Source organism: Engystomops pustulosus, unplaced genomic scaffold (assembly GCF_040894005.1).
Source record: "Engystomops pustulosus unplaced genomic scaffold, aEngPut4.maternal MAT_SCAFFOLD_85, whole genome shotgun sequence".
In the NCBI taxonomy this organism is placed as follows: domain Eukaryota; kingdom Metazoa; phylum Chordata; class Amphibia; order Anura; family Leptodactylidae; genus Engystomops; species Engystomops pustulosus.
The window spans coordinates 34,236-55,902 of NW_027284972.1; the positions used below are offsets into that span (position 1 = coordinate 34,236).

The following is a 21,667-nucleotide window of genomic DNA, read 5'->3' on the forward strand; positions in this document are numbered from 1 at the left end:
GCAGGGTGTCCTGTGTGCTGTGTGTGCAGGGTGTCCTGTGTGCTGTGTGTGCAGGGTGTCCTGTGTGCTGTGTGTGCAGGGTGTCCTGTGTGCAGGGTGTGCAGGGTGTCCTGTGTGCAGGGTGTGCAGGGTGTCCTGTGTGCAGGGTGTGCAGGGTGTCCTGTGTGCAGGGTGTGCAGGGTGTCCTGTGTGCAGGGTGTGCAGGGTGTCCTGTGTCCTGTGTGCAGGGTGTGCAGAGTGTCCTGTGTGCAGGGTGTGCAGGGTGTCCTGTGTGCAGGGTGTCCTGTGTGCAGGGTGTGCAGGGTGTCCTGTGTGCAGGGTGTCCTGTGTGCAGGGTGTGCAGGGTGTCCTGTGTGCAGGGTGTGCAGGGTGTCCTGTGTGCAGGGTGTGCAGGGTGTCCTGTGTGCAGGGTGTGCAGGGTGTCCTGTGTGCAGGGTGTGCAGGGTGTCCTGTGTGCAGGGTGTGCAGGGTGTCCTGTGTGCAGGGTGTCCTGTGTGCAGGGTGTCCTGTGTGCAGGGTGTCCTGTGTGCAGGGTGTGCAGGGTGTCCTGTGTGCAGGGTGTCCTGTGTGCTGTGTGCAGGGTGTCCTGTGTGCTGTGTGTGCAGGGTGTCCTGTGTGCTGTGTGTGCAGGGTGTCCTGTGTGCTGTGTGTGCAGGGTGTCCTGTGTGCAGGGTGTGCAGGGTGTCCTGTGTGCAGGGTGTCCTGTGTGCAGGGTGTGCAGGGTGTCCTGTGTGCAGGGTGTGCAGGGTGTGCAGGGTGTCCTGTGTGCAGGGTGTGCAGGGTGTCCTGTGTGCTGTGTGCAGGGTGTCCTGTGTGCTGTGTGCAGGGTGTGCTGTGTGCAGGGTGTCCTGTGTGCTGTGTGTGCAGGGTGTCCTGTGTGCTGTGTGTGCAGGGTGTCCTGTGTGCTGTGTGTGCAGGGTGTCCTGTGTGCTGTGTGTGCAGGGTGTCCTGTGTGCTGTGTGTGCAGGGTGTCCTGTGTGCTGTGTGTGCAGGGTGTCCTGTGTGCTGTGTGTGCAGGGTGTCCTGTGTGCTGTGTGTGCAGGGTGTCCTGTGTGCTGTGTGTGCAGGGTGTCCTGTGTGCTGTGTGTGCAGGGTGTCCTGTGTGCTGTGTGTGCAGGGTGTCCTGTGTGCTGTGTGTGCAGGGTGTCCTGTGTGCTGTGTGTGCAGGGTGTCCTGTGTGCAGTATCCTGTGTGCTGTGTGCAGGGTGTCCTGTGTGCTGTGTGCAGGGTGTCCTGTGTGCTGTGTGCAGGGTGTCCTGTGTGCTGTGTGCAGGGTGTCCTGTGTGCTGTGTGTGCAGGGTGTCCTGTGTGCAGGGTGTGCAGGGTGTCCTGTGTGCAGGGTGTGCAGGGTGTCCTGTGTGCAGGGTGTCCTGTGTGCAGGGTGTCCTGTGTGCAGGGTGTCCTGTGTGCTGTGTGTGCAGGGTGTCCTGTGTGCTGTGTGTGCAGGGTGTCCTGTGTGCTGTGTGTGCAGGGTGTCCTGTGTGCTGTGTGTGCAGGGTGTGCTGTGTGCAGGGTGTCCTGTGTGCTGTGTGCAGGGTGTCCTGTGTGCTGTGTGCAGGGTGTCCTGTGTGCTGTGTGCAGGGTGTCCTGTGTGCAGTATCCTGTGTGCTGTGTGCAGGGTGTCCTGTGTGCAGGGTGTCCTGTGTGCTGTGTGCAGGGTGTCCGGTGTGCAGGGTGTCCTGTGTGCAGGGTGTGCAGGGTGTCCTGTGTGCAGGGTGTCCTGTGTGCAGGGTGTCCTGTGTCCTGTGTGCAGGGTGTCCTGTGTCCTGTGTGCAGGGTGTCCTGTGTGCTGTGTGCAGGGTGTCCTGTGTGCTGTGTGCAGGGTGTCCTGTGTGCAGGGTGTCCTGTGTGCAGGGTGTCCTGTGTGCAGGGTGTCCTGTGTGCAGGGTGTCCTGTGTGCAGGGTGTCCTGTGTGCAGGGTGTCCTGTGTGCAGGGTGTCCTGTGTGCAGGGTGTCCTGTGTGCTGTGTGCAGGGTGTCCTGTGTGCTGTGTGCAGGGTGTCCTGTGTCCTGTGTGCAGGGTGTCCTGTGTGCAGGGTGTCCTGTGTGCAGGGTGTCCTGTGTCCTGTGTGCTGTGTGCAGGGTGTCCTGTGTGCTGTGTGCAGGGTGTCCTGTGTGCAGGGTGTCCTGTGTCCTGTGTGCAGGGTGTCCTGTGTGCTGTGTGCAGGGTGTCCTGTGTGCTGTGTGCAGGGTGTCCTGTGTGCTGTGTGCAGGGTGTCCTGTGTGCAGGGTGTCCTGTGTGCAGGGTGTCCTGTGTGCAGGGTGTCCTGTGTGCAGGGTGTCCTGTGTGCAGGGTGTCCTGTGTGCAGGGTGTCCTGTGTGCAGGGTGTCCTGTGTGCTGTGTGTGCAGGGTGTCCTGTGTGCTGTGTGTGCAGGGTGTCCTGTGTGCTGTGTGTGCAGGGTGTCCTGTGTGCAGTATCCTGTGTACTATGTGCAGGGTGTCCTGTGTGCAGGGTGTCCTGTGTGCTGTGTGCAGGGTGTCCTGTGTGCTGTGTGCAGGGTGTCCTGTGTGCTGTGTGTGCAGGGTGTCCTGTGTGCTGTGTGTGCAGGGTGTCCTGTGTGCAGGGTGTGCAGGGTGTCCTGTGTGCAGGGTGTGCAGGGTGTCCTGTGTGCAGGGTGTCCTGTGTCCTGCGTGCAGGGTGTCCTGTGTGCAGGGTGTCCTGTGTCCTGTGTGCAGGGTGTCCTGTGTCCTGTGTGCAGGGTGTCCTGTGTGCAGGGTGTCCTGTGTGCAGGGTGTCCTGTGTGCAGGGTGTCCTGTGTGCAGGGTGTCCTGTGTGCAGGGTGTCCTGTGTGCAGGGTGTCCTGTGTGCAGGGTGTCCTGTGTGAAGGGTGTCCTGTGTGCAGGGTGTCCTGTGTGCAGGGTGTCCTGTGTGCAGGGTGTCCTGTGTGCAGGGTGTCCTGTGTGCTGTGTGCAGGGTGTCCTGTGTGCAGGGTGTCCTGTGTGCTGTGTGCAGGGTGTCCTGTGTGCTGTGTGCAGGGTGTCCTGTGTTCTGTGTGCAGGGTGTCCTGTGTTCTGTGTGCAGGGTGTCCTGTGTGCTGTGTGCAGGGTGTCCTGTGTGCTGTGTGCAGGGTGTCCTGTGTGCTGTGTGCAGGGTGTCCTGTGTGCAGGGTGTCCTGTGTGCAGGGTGTCCTGTGTGATGTGTGCAGGGTGTCCTGTGTGCTGTGTGCAGGGTGTCCTGTGTGCAGGGTGTCCTGTGTGCTGTGTGCAGGGTGTCCTGTGTGCTGTGTGCAGGGTGTCCTGTGTGCTGTGTGCAGGGTGTCCTGTGTGCAGGGTGTCCTGTGTGCTGTGTGCAGGGTGTGCAGGGTGTCCTGTGTGCAGGGTGTCCTGTGTGCAGGGTGTCCTGTGTGCAGGGTGTCCTGTGTCCTGTGTGCAGGGTGTCCTGTGTGCAGGGTGTGCAGGGTGTGCTGTGTGCAGGGTGTGCTGTGTGCAGGGTGTGCTGTGTGCAGGGTGTCCTGTGTGCAGGGTGTCCTGTGTGCAGGGTGTCCTGTGTGCTGTGTGCAGGGTGTCCTGTGTGCAGGGTGTCCTGTGTGCTGTGTGCAGGGTGTCCTGTGTGCTGTGTGCAGGGTGTCCTGTGTGCTGTGTGCAGGGTGTCCTGTGTGCTGTGTGCAGGGTGTCCTGTGTGCTGTGTGCAGGGTGTCCTGTGTGCTGTGTGCAGGGTGTCCTGTGTGCAGGGTGTCCTGTGTGCAGGGTGTCCTGTGTGCAGGGTGTCCTGTGTGCAGGGTGTCCTGTGTGCAGGGTGTGCAGGGTGTCCTGTGTGCAGGGTGTGCAGGGTGTCCTGTGTGCAGGGTGTGCAGGGTGTCCTGTGTGCAGGGTGTCCTGTGTGCAGGGTGTCCTGTGTGCAGGGTGTCCTGTGTGCAGGGTGTCCTGTGTGCAGGGTATCCTGTGTGCAGGGTGTCCTGTGTGCAGGGTGTGCAGGGTGTCCTGTGTGCAGGGTGTCCTGTGTGCTGTGTGCAGGGTGTCCTGTGTGCTGTGTGCAGGGTGTCCTGTGTGCTGTGTGCAGGGTGTGCTGTGTGCAGGGTGTCCTGTGTGCTGTGTGCAGGGTGTCCTGTGTGCTGTGTGCAGGGTGTCCTGTGTGCTGTGTGCAGGGTGTCCTGTGTGCTGTGTGCAGGGTGTCCTGTGTGCTGTGTGCAGGGTGTCCTGTGTGCTGTGTGCAGGGTGTCCTGTGTGCTGTGTGCAGGGTGTCCTGTGTGCTGTGTGCAGGGTGTCCTGTGTGCTGTGTGTCCTGTGTGCTGTGTGCAGGGTGTCCTGTGTGCAGGGTGTCCTGTGTGCAGGGTGTCCTGTGTGCAGGGTGTCCTGTGTGCAGGGTGTCCTGTGTGCAGGGTGTCCTGTGTGCTGTGTGCAGGGTGTCCTGTGTGCAGGGTGTCCTGTGTGCTGTGTGCAGGGTGTCCTGTGTGCTGTGTGCAGGGTGTCCTGTGTTCTGTGTGCAGGGTGTCCTGTGTTCTGTGTGCAGGGTGTCCTGTGTGCTGTGTGCAGGGTGTCCTGTGTGCTGTGTGCAGGGTGTCCTGTGTGCTGTGTGCAGGGTGTCCTGTGTGCAGGGTGTCCTGTGTGCAGGGTGTCCTGTGTGATGTGTGCAGGGTGTCCTGTGTGCTGTGTGCAGGGTGTCCTGTGTGCAGGGTGTCCTGTGTGCTGTGTGCAGGGTGTCCTGTGTGCTGTGTGCAGGGTGTCCTGTGTGCTGTGTGCAGGGTGTCCTGTGTGCAGGGTGTCCTGTGTGCTGTGTGCAGGGTGTGCAGGGTGTCCTGTGTGCAGGGTGTCCTGTGTGCAGGGTGTCCTGTGTGCAGGGTGTCCTGTGTCCTGTGTGCAGGGTGTCCTGTGTGCAGGGTGTGCAGGGTGTGCTGTGTGCAGGGTGTGCTGTGTGCAGGGTGTGCTGTGTGCAGGGTGTCCTGTGTGCAGGGTGTCCTGTGTGCAGGGTGTCCTGTGTGCTGTGTGCAGGGTGTCCTGTGTGCAGGGTGTCCTGTGTGCTGTGTGCAGGGTGTCCTGTGTGCTGTGTGCAGGGTGTCCTGTGTGCTGTGTGCAGGGTGTCCTGTGTGCTGTGTGCAGGGTGTCCTGTGTGCTGTGTGCAGGGTGTCCTGTGTGCTGTGTGCAGGGTGTCCTGTGTGCAGGGTGTCCTGTGTGCAGGGTGTCCTGTGTGCAGGGTGTCCTGTGTGCAGGGTGTCCTGTGTGCAGGGTGTCCTGTGTGCAGGGTATCCTGTGTGCAGGGTGTCCTGTGTGCAGGGTGTGCAGGGTGTCCTGTGTGCAGGGTGTCCTGTGTGCTGTGTGCAGGGTGTCCTGTGTGCTGTGTGCAGGGTGTCCTGTGTGCTGTGTGCAGGGTGTCCTGTGTGCTGTGTGCAGGGTGTCCTGTGTGCTGTGTGCAGGGTGTCCTGTGTGCTGTGTGCAGGGTGTCCTGTGTGCTGTGTGCAGGGTGTCCTGTGTGCTGTGTGCAGGGTGTCCTGTGTGCTGTGTGTCCTGTGTGCTGTGTGCAGGGTGTCCTGTGTGCTGTGTGCAGGGTGTCCTGTGTGCAGGGTGTCCTGTGTGCTGTGTGCAGGGTGTCCTGTGTGCTGTGTGCAGGGTGTCCTGTGTGCTGTGTGCAGGGTGTCCTGTGTGCTGTGTGCAGGGTGTCCTGTGTGCTGTGTGCAGGGTGTCCTGTGTGCTATGTGCAGGGTGTCCTGTGTGCTGTGTGCAGGGTGTCCTGTGTGCTGTGTGCAGGGTGTCCTGTGTGCTGTGTGCAGGGTGTCCTGTGTGCTGTGTGCAGGGTGTCCTGTGTGCTGTGTGCAGGGTGCCCTGTGTGCTGTGTGCAGGGTGTCCTGTGTGCTGTGTGCAGGGTGTCCTGTGTGCTGTGTGTCCTGTGTGCTGTGTGCAGGGTGTCCTGTGTGCTGTGTGCAGGGTGTCCTGTGTGCTGTGTGCAGGGTGTCCTGTGTGCTGTGTGCAGGGTGTCCTGTGTGCTGTGTGCAGGGTGTCCTGTGTGCGGTGTGCAGGGTGTCCTGTGTGCAGGGTGTGCAGGGTGTCCTGTGTGCAGGGTGTGCAGGGTGTCCTGTGTGCAGGGTGTCCTGTGTGCAGGGTGTGCAGGGTGTCCTGTGTGCAGGGTGTGCAGGGTGTCCTGTGTGCAGGGTGTGCAGGGTGTCCTGTGTGCAGGGTGTGCAGGGTGTCCTGTGTGCAGGGTGTCCTGTGTGCAGGGTGTCCTGTGTGCAGGGTGTCCTGTGTGCAGGGTGTCCTGTGTGTAGGGTGTCCTGTGTGTAGGGTGTCCTGTGTGCAGGGTGTCCTGTGTGCAGGGTGTCCTGTGTGCAGGGTGTCCTGTGTGCAGGGTGTGCAGGGTGTCCTGTGTGCAGGGTGTGCAGGGTGTCCTGTGTGCAGGGTGTGCAGGGTGTCCTGTGTGCAGGGTGTGCAGGGTGTCCTGTGTGCAGGGTGTGCAGGGTGTCCTGTGTGCAGGGTGTGCAGGGTGTCCTGTGTGCAGGGTGTGCAGGGTGTCCTGTGTGCAGGGTGTGCAGGGTGTCCTGTGTGCAGGGTGTCCTGTGTGCAGGGTGTGCAGGGTGTCCTGTGTGCAGGGTGTGCAGGGTGTCCTGTGTGCAGGGTGTGCAGGGTGTCCTGTGTGCAGGGTGTGCAGGGTGTCCTGTGTGCAGGGTGTGCAGGGTGTCCTGTGTGCAGGGTGTGCAGGGTGTCCTGTGTGCAGGGTGTGCAGGGTGTCCTGTGTGCAGGGTGTGCAGGGTGTCCTGTGTGCAGGGTGTGCAGGGTGTCCTGTGTGCAGGGTGTGCAGGGTGTCCTGTGTGCAGGGTGTCCTGTGTGCTGTGTGTGCAGGGTGTCCTGTGTGCTGTGTGCAGGGTGTCCTGTGTGCTGTGTGTGCAGGGTGTCCTGTGTGCTGTGTGTGCAGGGTGTCCTGTGTGCTGTGTGTGCAGGGTGTCCTGTGTGCTGTGTGTGCAGGGTGTCCTGTGTGCTGTGTGCAGGGTGTCCTGTGTGCTGTGTGCAGGGTGTCCTGTGTGCAGGGTGTCCTGTGTGCAGGGTGTCCTGTGTGCAGGGTGTCCTGTGTGCAGGGTGTCCTGTGTGCTGTGTGCAGGGTGTCCTGTGTGCTGTGTGCAGGGTGTCCTGTGTGCAGGGTGTCCTGTGTGCTGTGTGCAGGGTGTCCTGTGTGCTGTGTGCAGGGTGTCCTGTGTGCTGTGTGCAGGGTGTCCTGTGTGCTGTGTGCAGGGTGTCCTGTGTGCTGTGTGTCCTGTGTGCAGGGTGTCCTGTGTGCTGTGTGTCCTGTGTGCAGGGTGTCCTGTGTGCAGGGTGTCCTGTGTGCTGGGTGTCCTGTGTGCTGTGTGCAGGGTGTCCTGTGTGCTGGGTGTCCTGTGTGCAGGGTGTCCTGTGTGCTGTGTGCAGGGTGTCCTGTGTGCTGTGTGTCCTGTGTGCTGTGTGCAGGGTGTCCTGTGTGCTGTGTGCAGGGTGTCCTGTGTGCTGTGTGCAGGGTGTCCTGTGTGCTGTGTGCAGGGTGTCCTGTGTGCTGTGTGCAGGGTGTCCTGTGTGCAGGGTGTCCTGTGTGCAGGGTGTCCTGTGTGCAGGGTGTCCTGTGTGCAGGGTGTCCTGTGTGCAGGGTGTCCTGTGTGCAGGGTGTCCTGTGTGCAGGGTGTCCTGTGTGTGCAGGGTGTCCTGTGTGCAGGGTGTGCAGGGTGTCCTGTGTGCAGGGTGTGCAGGGTGTCCTGTGTGCAGGGTGTGCAGGGTGTCCTGTGTGCAGGGTGTGCAGGGTGTCCTGTGTGCAGGGTGTGCAGGGTGTCCTGTGTGCAGGGTGTGCAGGGTGTCCTGTGTGCAGGGTGTGCAGGGTGTCCTGTGTGCAGGGTGTGCAGGGTGTCCTGTGTGCAGGGTGTGCAGGGTGTCCTGTGTGCAGGGTGTGCAGGGTGTCCTGTGTGCAGGGTGTGCAGGGTGTCCTGTGTGCAGGGTGTCCTGTGTGCAGGGTGTGCAGGGTGTCCTGTGTGCAGGGTGTGCAGGGTGTCCTGTGTGCAGGGTGTCCTGTGTGCAGGGTGTCCTGTGTGCAGGGTGTGCATAGTGTCCTGTGTGCAGGGTGTGCAGGGTGTCCTGTGTGCAGGGTGTGCAGGGTGTCCTGTGTGCAGGGTGTGCAGGGTGTCCTGTGTGCAGGGTGTGCAGGGTGTCCTGTGTGCAGGGTGTGCAGGGTGTCCTGTGTGCAGGGTGTCCTGTGTGCAGGGTGTGCAGGGTGTCCTGTGTGCTGTGTGTGCAGGGTGTCCTGTGTGCTGTGTGCAGGGTGTCCTGTGTGCAGGGTGTCCTGTGTGCAGGGTGTCCTGTGTGCAGGGTGTCCTGTGTGCAGGGTGTCCTGTGTGCAGGGTGTCCTGTGTGCTGTGTGCAGGGTGTCCTGTGTGCTGTGTGCAGGGTGTCCTGTGTGCTGTGTGCAGGGTGTCCTGTGTGCTGTGTGCAGGGTGTCCTGTGTGCTGTGTGCAGGGTGTCCTGTGTGCTGTGTGCAGGGTGTCCTGTGTGCTGTGTGCAGGGTGTCCTGTGTGCTGTGTGCAGGGTGTCCTGTGTGCAGGGTGTCCTGTGTGCAGGGTGTCCTGTGTGCAGGGTGTCCTGTGTGCAGGGTGTCCTGTGTGCAGGGTGTCCTGTGTGCTGTGTGCAGGGTGTCCTGTGTGCTGTGTGCAGGGTGTCCTGTGTGCTGTGTGCAGGGTGTCCTGTGTCCTGTGTGCAGGGTGTCCTGTGTGCAGGGTGTCCTGTGTGCAGGGTGTCCTGTGTGCAGGGTGTCCTGTGTGCAGGGTGTGCAGGGTGTGCAGGGTGTCCTATGTGCAGGGTGTCCTGTGTGCAGGGTGTGCAGGGTGTCCTGTGTGCAGGGTGTCCTGTGTGCAGGGTGTCCTGTGTGCAGGGTGTCCTGTGTGCAGGGTGTGCAGGGTGTCCTGTGTGCAGGGTGTGCAGGGTGTCCTGTGTGCAGGGTGTCCTGTGTGCAGGGTGTCCTGTGTGCAGGGTGTCCTGTGTGCAGGGTGTGCAGGGTGTGCAGGGTGTCCTGTGTGCAGGGTGTGCAGGGTGTCCTATGTGCAGGGTGTCCTGTGTGCAGGGTGTGCAGGGTGTCCTGTGTGCAGGGTGTCCTGTGTGCAGGGTGTCCTGTGTGCAGGGTGTCCTGTGTGCAGGGTGTCCTGTGTGCAGGGTGTCCTGTGTGCAGGGTGTCCTGTGTGCAGGGTGTGCAGGGTGTCCTGTGTGCAGGGTGTCCTGTGTGCTGTGTGCAGGGTGTCCTGTGTGCTGTGTGCAGGGTGTCCTGTGTGCTGTGTGCAGGGTGTCCTGTGTGCTGTGTGCAGGGTGTGCTGTGTGCAGGGTGTGCTGTGTGCAGGGTGTGCTGTGTGCAGGGTGTCCTGTGTGCTGTGTGCAGGGTGTCCTGTGTGCTGTGTGTGCAGGGTGTCCTGTGTGCAGGGTGTCCTGTGTGCAGGGTGTCCTGTGTGCAGGGTGTCCTGTGTGCAGGGTGTCCTGTGTGCAGGGTGTCCTGTGTGCAGGGTGTCCTGTGTGCAGGGTGTCCTGTGTGCTGTGTGCAGGGTGTCCTGTGTGCTGTGTGCAGGGTGTCCTGTGTGCTGTGTGCAGGGTGTCCTGTGTGCTGTGTGCAGGGTGTCCTGTGTGCTGTGTGCAGGGTGTCCTGTGTGCTGTGTGCAGGGTGTCCTGTGTGCTGTGTGCAGGGTGTCCTGTGTGCTGTGTGCAGGGTGTCCTGTGTGCAGGGTGTCCTGTGTGCTGTGTGCAGGGTGTCCTGTGTGCTGTGTGCAGGGTGTCCTGTGTGCAGGGTGTCCTGTGTGCTGTGTGCAGGGTGTCCTGTGTGCTGTGTGCAGGGTGTCCTGTGTGCTGTGTGCAGGGTGTCCTGTGTGCTGTGTGCAGGGTGTCCTGTGTGCTGTGTGCAGGGGGGGGGGGTTGTACCATGTGCAGGGGGGGGGGGGGGTTGTACCATGTGCAGGGGGAGAGGGGGGTTGTACCATGTGCAGGGGGAGGGGGGGGGGTTGTTCCATGTGAAGGGGAAGGGGGGGGGGGTTGTACCATGTGCAGGGGAAGGGGGGGGGGTTGTACCATGTGCAGGGGAAGGGGGGGGGGTTGTACCATGTGCAGGGGGAGGGGGGGGTGTACCATGTGCAGGGGGAGGGGGGGGTGTACCATGTGCAGGGGGAGGGGGGGGTGTACCATGTGCAGGGGGAGGGGGGGGGTGTACCATGTGCAGGGGGAGGGGGGGGGGGTGTACCATGTGCAGGGGGAGGGGGGGGGGTGTACCATGTGCAGGGGGAGGGGGGGGGTGTACCATGTGCAGGGGGAGGGGGGGGGTGTACCATGTGCAGGGGGAGGGGGGGGGTGTACCATGTGCAGGGGGAGGGGGGGGGGTGTACCATGTGCAGGGGGAGGGGGGGGGGTGTACCATGTGCAAGGGGAGGGGGGGTGTACCATGTGCAAGGGGAGGGGGGGTGTACCATGTGCAGGGGGAGGGGGGGGTGTACCATGTGCAGGGGGAGGGAGGGGTGTACCATGTGCAGGGGGAGGGAGGGGTGTACCATGTGCAGGGGGAGGGGGGGGTGTACCATGTGCAGGGGGAGGGGGGGGTGTACCATGTGCAGGGGGAGGGGGGGTGTACCACTATGTGCAGAGCTTGACTTTCTGCATATAATTGCTGATTTCCTGGTACCAGTCGGAGCCTGTGATTCTGTAGGAGTCCTTCAGGTGCTGATCCAGTCCATAGATGTGACTGCTGTGGAGAGTGTGGGGGTGGGGGGGGAGATACACCTGATATCTTACATAATCCATATCTCACCTGCCCGACCAGACCCTCGTCCTCCGCAGAGACCCCCGGCATCTGCCCCTCACTCTCTGCTGCCACCTGCTGCTCCACCACTGGAACTGAACAGTGACATCATCAGTACAACCGCTACCTGTCCCCACCCCCTGTATAATATCACAGCTACCTGTCCCCTCCTCCTGTATAATATCACTGCTGTCTGTCTCCTCCTCCTGTATAATATCACCGCTACCTGTCCCCTCCTCCTGTATAATATCACTGCTGTCTGTCCCCTCCTCCTGTATAATATCACTGATACCTGTCCCCTCCTCCTGTATAATATCACTGCCGTCTGTCCCCTCCTCCTGTATAATATCACTGATACCTGTCCCCTCCCCCTGTATAATATCACCGCTACCTGTCTCCTCCTCCTGTATAATATCACTGCTGTCTGCCCCCTCCTCCTGTATAATATCACCGCTACCTGTCCCCTCCCCCTGTGTAATATCGCTGCTGTCTGTCCCCTCCTCCTGTATAATATCACCGCTACCTGTCCCCTCCCCCTGTGTAATATCACTGCTGTCTGCCCCCTCCTCCTGTATAATATCACCGCTACCTGTCCCCTCCCCCTGTGTAATATCGCTGCTGTCTGTCCCCTCCTCCTGTATAATATCACTGCTACCTGTCCCCTCCTCCTGTATAATATCACTGCTACCTGTCCTCTCCCCCCTGTGTAATATCACTGCTGTCTGTCCCCTCCTCCTGTATAATATCACTGCTGTCTGTCCCCTCCTCCTGTATAATATCACTGCTACCTGTCCCCTCCTCCTGTATAATATCACCGCTACCTGTCCCCTCCCCCTGTGTAATATCGCTGCTGTCTGTCCCCTCCTCCTGTATAATATCACTGCCGTCTGTCCCCTCCTCCTGTATAATATCACTGCTGTCTGTCTCCTTCTCCTGTATAATATCACTGCCGTCTGTCTCCTCCTCCTGTATAATATCACCGCTACCTGTCCCCTCCTCCTGTATAATATCACCGCTGTCTGTCTCCTCCTCCTGTATAATATCACTGCCGTCTGTCTCCTCCTCCTGTATAATATCACTGCTACCTGTCCCCTCCCCCTGTATAATATCACCGCTACCTGTCCCCTCCTGTATAATATCACTGCTACCTGTCCCCTCCTCCTGTATAATATCACTGCCGTCTGTCTCCTCCTCCTCCTCCTGTATAATATCACTGCTACCTGTCTCCTCCTCCTGTATAATATCACTGCCGTCTGTCTCCTCCTCCTCCTCCTCCTGTATAATATCACTGCTACCTGTCTCCTCCTCCTGTATAATATCACCGCTACGTGTCCCCTCCTCCTGTATAATATCACTGCCGTCTGTCTCCTCCTCCTCCTCCTGTATAATATCACTGCTACCTGTCTCCTCCTCCTGTATAATATCACCGCTACCTGTCTTCTCCTCCTGTATAATATCACCTCTACCTGTCTCCTCCTCCTGTATAATATCACTGCTACCTGTCCCCTCCTCCTGTATAATATCACTGCTACCTGTCCCCTCCTCCTGTATAATATCACTGCCGTCTGTCTCCTCCTCCTCCTCCTGTATAATATCACTGCTACCTGTCTCCTCCTCCTGTATAATATCACCGCCTGTCTCCTCCTCCTGTATAATATCACTGCTACCTGTCTCCTCCTCCTCTATAACATCACTGCTACCTGTCCCCTCCTCCTGTATAATATCACCGCTACCTGTCTCCTCCTCCTGTATAATATCACTGCTACCTGTCCCCTCCTCCTGTATAATATCACCGCTACCTGTCTCCTCCTCCTGTATAACATCACCGCTACCTGTCCCCTCCTCCTGTATAATATCACTGCTGTCTGTCCCCTCCTCCTGTATAATATCACTGCTACCTGTCCCCTCCTCCTGTATAATATCACTGCCGTCTGTCTTCTCCTCCTCCTCCTCCTGTATAATATCACTGCTACCTGTCTCCTCCTCCTGTATAATATCACCGCTGTCTGTCTCCTCCTCCTGTATAATATCACTGCCGTCTGTCTCCTCCTCCTGTATAATATCACTGCTACCTGTCCCCTCCTCCTGTATAATATCACTGCCGTCTGTCTCCTCCTCCTGTATAATATCACTGCCGTCTGTCTCCTCCTCCTGTATAATATCTCTGCCGTCTGTCTCCTCCTCCTGTATAATATCTCTGCCGTCTGTCTCCTCCTCCTGTATAATATCACTGCCGTCTGTCCCCTCCTCCTGTATAATATCACTGCCGTCTGTCTCCTCCTCCTGTATAATATCACTGCTACCTGTCTCCTCCTCCTGTATAATATCACTGCTACCTGTCCCCTCCTCCTGTATAATATCACTGCTACCTGTCCCCTCCTCCTGTATAATATCACTGCTACCTGTCCCCTCCTCCTGTATAATATCACTGCCGTCTGTCTCCTCCTCCTCCTCCTGTATAATATCACTGCTACCTGTCCCCTCCTCCTCCTCCTGTATAATATCATTGCCGTCTGTCTCCTCCTCCTGTATAATATCACTGCTACCTGTCTCCTCCTTCTGTATAATATCACTGCTACCTGTCCCCTCCTCCTGTATAATATCACTGCTACCTGTCCCCTCCTCCTGTATAATATCACTGCTGTCTGTCCCCTCCTCCTGTATAATATCACTGCTGTCTGTCCCCTCCTCCTGTATAATATCACTGCTGTCTGTCCCCTCCTCCTGTATAATATCACCGCTACCTGTCTCCTCCTCCTGTATAATATCACTGCTACCTGTCCCCTCCTCCTGTATAATATCACTGCTACCTGTCCCCTCCTCCTGTATAATATCACTGCCGTCTGTCTCCTCCTCCTCCTCCTCCTGTATAATATCACTGCTACCTGTCTCCTCCTCCTGTATAATATCACCGCTACCTGTCCCCTCCTCCTGTATAATATCACTGCCGTCTGTCTCCTCCTCCTCCTCCTGTATAATATCACTGCTACCTGTCTCCTCCTCCTGTATAATATCACCGCTACCTGGCCCCTCCTCCTGTATAATATCACTGCTACCTGTCCCCTCCTCCTGTATAATATCACTGCCGTCTGTCCCCTCCTCCTGTATAATATCACTGCTGTCTGTCCCCTCCTCCTGTATAATATCACTGATACCTGTCCCCTCCCCCTGTATAATATCACTGCTACCTGTCCCCTCCTCCTGTATAATATCACAGCTACCTGGCCCCTCCTCCTGTATAATATCACTGCTACCTGTCCCCTCCTCCTGTATAATATCACTGCTACCTGTCCCCTCCTCCTGTATAATATCACTGCTGTCTGTCCCCTCCTCCTGTATAATATCACTGATACCTGTCTCCTCCTCCTGTATAATATCACTGATACCTGTCTCCTCCTCCTGTATAATATCACTGCTGTCTGTCTCCTCCTCCTGTATAATATCACTGCTACCTGTCTCCTCCTCCTGTATAATATCACTGCTACCTGTCCCCTCCTCCTGTATAATATCACTGCTACCTGTCCCCTCCCCCTGTATAATATCACCGCTACCTGTCCCCTCCTCCTGTATAATATCACTGCTACCTGTCTCCTCCTCCTGTATAATATCACTGCTACCTGTCCCCTCCTCCTGTATAATATCACCGCTACCTGTCCCCTCCTCCTGTGTAATATCACTGCCGTCTGTCTCCTCCTCCTGTATAATATCACCGCTACCTGTCCCCTCCTCCTGTATAATATCACTGCTACCTGTCCCCTCCTCCTGTGTAATATCACTGCCGTCTGTCTCCTCCTCCTGTATAATATCACTGCCGTCTGTCTCCTCCTCCTGTATAATATCTCTGCCGTCTGTCTCCTCCTCCTGTATAATATCTCTGCCGTCTGTCTCCTCCTCCTGTATAGTATCACTGCCGTCTGTCCCCTCCTCCTGTATAATATCACTGCCGTCTGTCTCCTCCTCCTGTATAATATCACTGCTACCTGTCCCCTCCTCCTGTATAATATCACTGCTACCTGTCCCCTCCTCCTGTATAATATCACCGCTACCTGGCCCCTCCTGCTGTATAATATCACTGCTGCCTGTCCCCTCCTCCTGTATAATATCACTGCTGTCTGTCTCCTCCTCCTGTATAATATCATTGCCGTCTGTCTCCTCCTCCTGTATAATATCACTGCTACCTGTCTCCTCCTCCTGTATAATATCACTGCCGTCTGTCCCCTCCTCCTGTATAATATCACCGCTACCTGTCCCCTCCTCCTGTATAATATCACTGCTACCTGTCTCCTCCTCCTGTATAATATCACTGCCGTCTGTCCCCTCCTCCTGTATAATATCACTGCCGTCTGTCTCCTCCTCCTGTATAATATCACTGCTACCTGTCCCCTCCTCCTGTATAATATCACTGCTACCTGTCCCCTCCTCCTGTATAATATCACCGCTACCTGGCCCCTCCTCCTGTATAATATCACTGCTACCTGTCCCCTCCTCCTGTATAATATCACTGCTACCTGTCCCCTCCTCCTGTATAATATCACCGCTACCTGGCCCCTCCTCCTGTATAATATCACTGCTGTCTGTCTTCTCCTCCTGTATAATATCACTGCTACCTGTCTCCTCCTCCTGTATAATATCACTGCCGTCTGTCTCCTCCTCCTGTATAATATCACTGCCGTCTGTCTCCTCCTCCTGTATAATATCACTGCTACCTGTCCCCTCCTCCTGTATAATATCACTGCTACATGTCCCCTCCTCCTGTATAATATCACTGCTACCTGTCCCCTCCTCCTGTATAATATCACTGCTGTCTGTCCCCTCCTCCTGTATAATATCACTGATACCTGTCTCCTCCTCATGTATAATATCACTGCTACCTGTCCCCTCTTCCTGTATAATATCACTGCTGTCTGCCCCCTCCTCCTGTATAATATCACTGATACCTGTCTCCTCCTCCTGTATAATATCACTGCCGTCTGTCTCCTCCTCCTGTATAATATCACTGCTGTCTGTCTCCTCCTCCTGTATAATATCACTGCCGTCTGTCTCCTCCTCCTGTATAATATCACCGCTACCTGTCCCCTCCTCCTGTATAATATCACTGCTACCTGTCCCCTCCTCCTGTATAATATCACTGCTACCTGTCCCCTCCTCCTGTATAATATCACTGCCGTCTGTCTCCTCCTCCTCCTCCTGTATAATATCACTGCTACCTGTCCCCTCCTCCTGTATAATATCACTGCTACATGTCCCCTCCTCCTGTATAATATCACTGCTACCTGTCCCCTCCTCCTGTATAATATCACTGCTGTCTGTCCCCTCCTCCTGTATAATATCACTGATACCTGTCTCCTCCTCATGTATAATATCACTGCTACCTGTCCCCTCTTCCTGTATAATATCACTGCTGTCTGCCCCCTCCTCCTGTATAATATCACTGATACCTGTCTCCTCCTCCTGTATAATATCACTGCCGTCTGTCTCCTCCTCCTGTATAATATCACTGCTGTCTGTCTCCTCCTCCTGTATAATATCACTGCCGTCTGTCTCCTCCTCCTGTATAATATCACCGCTACCTGTCCCCTCCTCCTGTATAATATCACTGCTGTCTGTCTTCTCCTCCTGTATAATATCACTGCTACCTGTCTCCTCCTCCTGTATAATATCACTGCCGTCTGTCTCCTCCTCCTGTATAATATCACTGCCGTCTGTCTCCTCCTCCTGTATAATATCACTGCTACCTGTCCCCTCCTCCTGTATAATATCACTGCTACATGTCCCCTCCTCCTGTATAATATCACTGCCGTCTGTCTCCTCCTCCTCCTCCTCCTGTATAATATCACTGCTACCTGTCTCCTCCTCCTGTATAATATCACCGCTACCTGTCCCCTCCTCCTGTATAATATCACTGCCGTCTGTCTCCTCCTCCTCCTCCTGTATAATATCACTGCTACCTGTCTCCTCCTCCTGTATAATATCACTGCCGTCTGTCTCCAGCTCCTGTATAATATCACTGCTACCTGTCTCCTCCTCCTGTATTATATCACCGCCGTCTGTCCCCTCCTCCTGTATAATATCACCGCTACCTGTCCCCTCCTCCTGTATAATATCACTGCTACCTGTCCCCTCCTCCTGTATAATATCACTGCTACCTGTCCCCTCCTCCTGTATAATATCACCGCTACCTGGCCCCTCCTCCTGTATAATATCACTGCTGTCTGTCTTCTCCTCCTGTATAATATCACTGCTACCTGTCTCCTCCTCCTGTATAATATCACTGCCGTCTGTCTCCTCCTCCTGTATAATATCACTGCCGTCTGTCTCCTCCTCCTGTATAATATCACTGCTACCTGTCCCCTCCTCCTGTATAATATCACTGCTACATGTCCCCTCCTCCTGTATAATATCACTGATACCTGTCCCCTCCCCCTGTATAATATCACCGCTACCTGTCTCCTCCTCCTGTATAATATCACTGCTGTCTGCCCCCTCCTCCTGTATAATATCACCGCTACCTGTCCCCTCCCCCTGTGTAATATCGCTGCTGTCTGTCCCCTCCTCCTGTATAATATCACCGCTACCTGTCCCCTCCCCCTGTGTAATATCACTGCTGTCTGCCCCCTCCTCCTGTATAATATCACCGCTACCTGTCCCCTCCCCCTGTGTAATATCGCTGCTGTCTGTCCCCTCCTCCTGTATAATATCACTGCTACCTGTCCCCTCCTCCTGTATAATATCACTGCTACCTGTCCTCTCCCCCCTGTGTAATATCACTGCTGTCTGTCCCCTCCTCCTGTATAATATCACTGCTGTCTGTCCCCTCCTCCTGTATAATATCACTGCTACCTGTCCCCTCCTCCTGTATAATATCACCGCTACCTGTCCCCTCCCCCTGTGTAATATCGCTGCTGTCTGTCCCCTCCTCCTGTATAATATCACTGCCGTCTGTCCCCTCCTCCTGTATAATATCACTGCTGTCTGTCTCCTTCTCCTGTATAATATCACTGCCGTCTGTCTCCTCCTCCTGTATAATATCACCGCTACCTGTCCCCTCCTCCTGTATAATATCACCGCTGTCTGTCTCCTCCTCCTGTATAATATCACTGCCGTCTGTCTCCTCCTCCTGTATAATATCACTGCTACCTGTCCCCTCCCCCTGTATAATATCACCGCTACCTGTCCCCTCCTGTATAATATCACTGCTACCTGTCCCCTCCTCCTGTATAATATCACTGCCGTCTGTCTCCTCCTCCTCCTCCTGTATAATATCACTGCTACCTGTCTCCTCCTCCTGTATAATATCACTGCCGTCTGTCTCCTCCTCCTCCTCCTCCTGTATAATATCACTGCTACCTGTCTCCTCCTCCTGTATAATATCACCGCTACGTGTCCCCTCCTCCTGTATAATATCACTGCCGTCTGTCTCCTCCTCCTCCTCCTGTATAATATCACTGCTACCTGTCTCCTCCTCCTGTATAATATCACCGCTACCTGTCTTCTCCTCCTGTATAATATCACCTCTACCTGTCTCCTCCTCCTGTATAATATCACTGCTACCTGTCCCCTCCTCCTGTATAATATCACTGCTACCTGTCCCCTCCTCCTGTATAATATCACTGCCGTCTGTCTCCTCCTCCTCCTCCTGTATAATATCACTGCTACCTGTCTCCTCCTCCTGTATAATATCACCGCCTGTCTCCTCCTCCTGTATAATATCACTGCTACCTGTCTCCTCCTCCTCTATAACATCACTGCTACCTGTCCCCTCCTCCTGTATAATATCACCGCTACCTGTCTCCTCCTCCTGTATAATATCACTGCTACCTGTCCCCTCCTCCTGTATAATATCACCGCTACCTGTCTCCTCCTCCTGTATAACATCACCGCTACCTGTCCCCTCCTCCTGTATAATATCACTGCTGTCTGTCCCCTCCTCCTGTATAATATCACTGCTACCTGTCCCCTCCTCCTGTATAATATCACTGCCGTCTGTCTTCTCCTCCTCCTCCTCCTGTATAATATCACTGCTACCTGTCTCCTCCTCCTGTATAATATCACCGCTGTCTGTCTCCTCCTCCTGTATAATATCACTGCCGTCTGTCTCCTCCTCCTGTATAATATCACTGCTACCTGTCCCCTCCTCCTGTATAATATCACTGCCGTCTGTCTCCTCCTCCTGTATAATATCACTGCCGTCTGTCTCCTCCTCCTGTATAATATCTCTGCCGTCTGTCTCCTCCTCCTGTATAATATCTCTGCCGTCTGTCTCCTCCTCCTGTATAATATCACTGCCGTCTGTCCCCTCCTCCTGTATAATATCACTGCCGTCTGTCTCCTCCTCCTGTATAATATCACTGCTACCTGTCTCCTCCTCCTGTATAATATCACTGCTACCTGTCCCCTCCTCCTGTATAATATCACTGCTACCTGTCCCCTCCTCCTGTATAATATCACTGCTACCTGTCCCCTCCTCCTGTATAATATCACTGCCGTCTGTCTCCTCCTCCTCCTCCTGTATAATATCACTGCTACCTGTCCCCTCCTCCTCCTCCTGTATAATATCATTGCCGTCTGTCTCCTCCTCCTGTATAATATCACTGCTACCTGTCTCCTCCTTCTGTATAATATCACTGCTACCTGTCCCCTCCTCCTGTATAATATCACTGCTACCTGTCCCCTCCTCCTGTATAATATCACTGCTGTCTGTCCCCTCCTCCTGTATAATATCACTGCTGTCTGTCCCCTCCTCCTGTATAATATCACTGCTGTCTGTCCCCTCCTCCTGTATAATATCACCGCTACCTGTCTCCTCCTCCTGTATAATATCACTGCTACCTGTCCCCTCCTCCTGTATAATATCACTGCTACCTGTCCCCTCCTCCTGTATAATATCACTGCCGTCTGTCTCCTCCTCCTCCTCCTCCTGTATAATATCACTGCTACCTGTCTCCTCCTCCTGTATAATATCACCGCTACCTGTCCCCTCCTCCTGTATAATATCACTGCCGTCTGTCTCCTCCTCCTCCTCCTGTATAATATCACTGCTACCTGTCTCCTCCTCCTGTATAATATCACCGCTACCTGGCCCCTCCTCCTGTATAATATCACTGCTACCTGTCCCCTCCTCCTGTATAATATCACTGCCGTCTGTCCCCTCCTCCTGTATAATATCACTGCTGTCTGTCCCCTCCTCCTGTATAATATCACTGATACCTGTCCCCTCCCCCTGTATAATATCACTGCTACCTGTCCCCTCCTCCTGTATAATATCACAGCTACCTGGCCCCTCCTCCTGTATAATATCACTGCTACCTGTCCCCTCCTCCTGTATAATATCACTGCTACCTGTCCCCTCCTCCTGTATAATATCACTGCTGTCTGTCCCCTCCTCCTGTATAATATCACTGATACCTGTCTCCTCCTCCTGTATAATATCACTGATACCTGTCTCCTCCTCCTGTATAATATCACTGCTGTCTGTCTCCTCCTCCTGTATAATATCACTGCTACCTGTCTCCTCCTCCTGTATAATATCACTGCTACCTGTCCCCTCCTCCTGTATAATATCACTGCTACCTGTCCCCTCCCCCTGTATAATATCACCGCTACCTGTCCCCTCCTCCTGTATAATATCACTGCTACCTGTCTCCTCCTCCTGTATAATATCACTGCTACCTGTCCCCTCCTCCTGTATAATATCACCGCTACCTGTCCCCTCCTCCTGTGTAATATCACTGCCGTCTGTCTCCTCCTCCTGTATAATATCACCGCTACCTGTCCCCTCCTCCTGTATAATATCACTGCTACCTGTCCCCTCCTCCTGTGTAATATCACTGCCGTCTGTCTCCTCCTCCTGTATAATATCACTGCCGTCTGTCTCCTCCTCCTGTATAATATCTCTGCCGTCTGTCTCCTCCTCCTGTATAATATCTCTGCCGTCTGTCTCCTCCTCCTGTATAGTATCACTGCCGTCTGTCCCCTCCTCCTGTATAATATCACTGCCGTCTGTCTCCTCCTCCTGTATAATATCACTGCTACCTGTCCCCTCCTCCTGTATAATATCACTGCTACCTGTCCCCTCCTCCTGTATAATATCACCGCTACCTGGCCCCTCCTGCTGTATAATATCACTGCTGCCTGTCCCCTCCTCCTGTATAATATCACTGCTGTCTGTCTCCTCCTCCTGTATAATATCATTGCCGTCTGTCTCCTCCTCCTGTATAATATCACTGCTACCTGTCTCCTCCTCCTGTATAATATCACTGCCGTCTGTCCCCTCCTCCTGTATAATATCACCGCTACCTGTCCCCTCCTCCTGTATAATATCACTGCTACCTGTCTCCTCCTCCTGTATAATATCACTGCCGTCTGTCCCCTCCTCCTGTATAATATCACTGCCGTCTGTCTCCTCCTCCTGTATAATATCACTGCTACCTGTCCCCTCCTCCTGTATAATATCACTGCTACCTGTCCCCTCCTCCTGTATAATATCACCGCTACCTGGCCCCTCCTCCTGTATAATATCACTGCTACCTGTCCCCTCCTCCTGTATAATATCACTGCTACCTGTCCCCTCCTCCTGTATAATATCACCGCTACCTGGCCCCTCCTCCTGTATAATATCACTGCTGTCTGTCTTCTCCTCCTGTATAATATCACTGCTACCTGTCTCCTCCTCCTGTATAATATCACTGCCGTCTGTCTCCTCCTCCTGTATAATATCACTGCCGTCTGTCTCCTCCTCCTGTATAATATCACTGCTACCTGTCCCCTCCTCCTGTATAATATCACTGCTACATGTCCCCTCCTCCTGTATAATATCACTGCTACCTGTCCCCTCCTCCTGTATAATATCACTGCTGTCTGTCCCCTCCTCCTGTATAATATCACTGATACCTGTCTCCTCCTCATGTATAATATCACTGCTACCTGTCCCCTCTTCCTGTATAATATCACTGCTGTCTGCCC

The 21,667-nt window shown here is 55.5% G+C and overlaps 1 protein-coding gene across 1 annotated transcript in view; it reads right to left on the reverse strand.

Moving 5' to 3' along the window:
- Positions 1-21,667, reverse strand: part of LOC140106894 (uncharacterized) — an 83,776-nt gene that overhangs the window by 7,842 nt on the left and 54,267 nt on the right. The window contains exon 9 of the mRNA XM_072131520.1: positions 10,715-10,800. Coding sequence (XP_071987621.1) covers positions 10,715-10,800 — 86 coding nt within the window. The remainder of the gene's footprint in view (positions 1-10,714; positions 10,801-21,667) is intronic.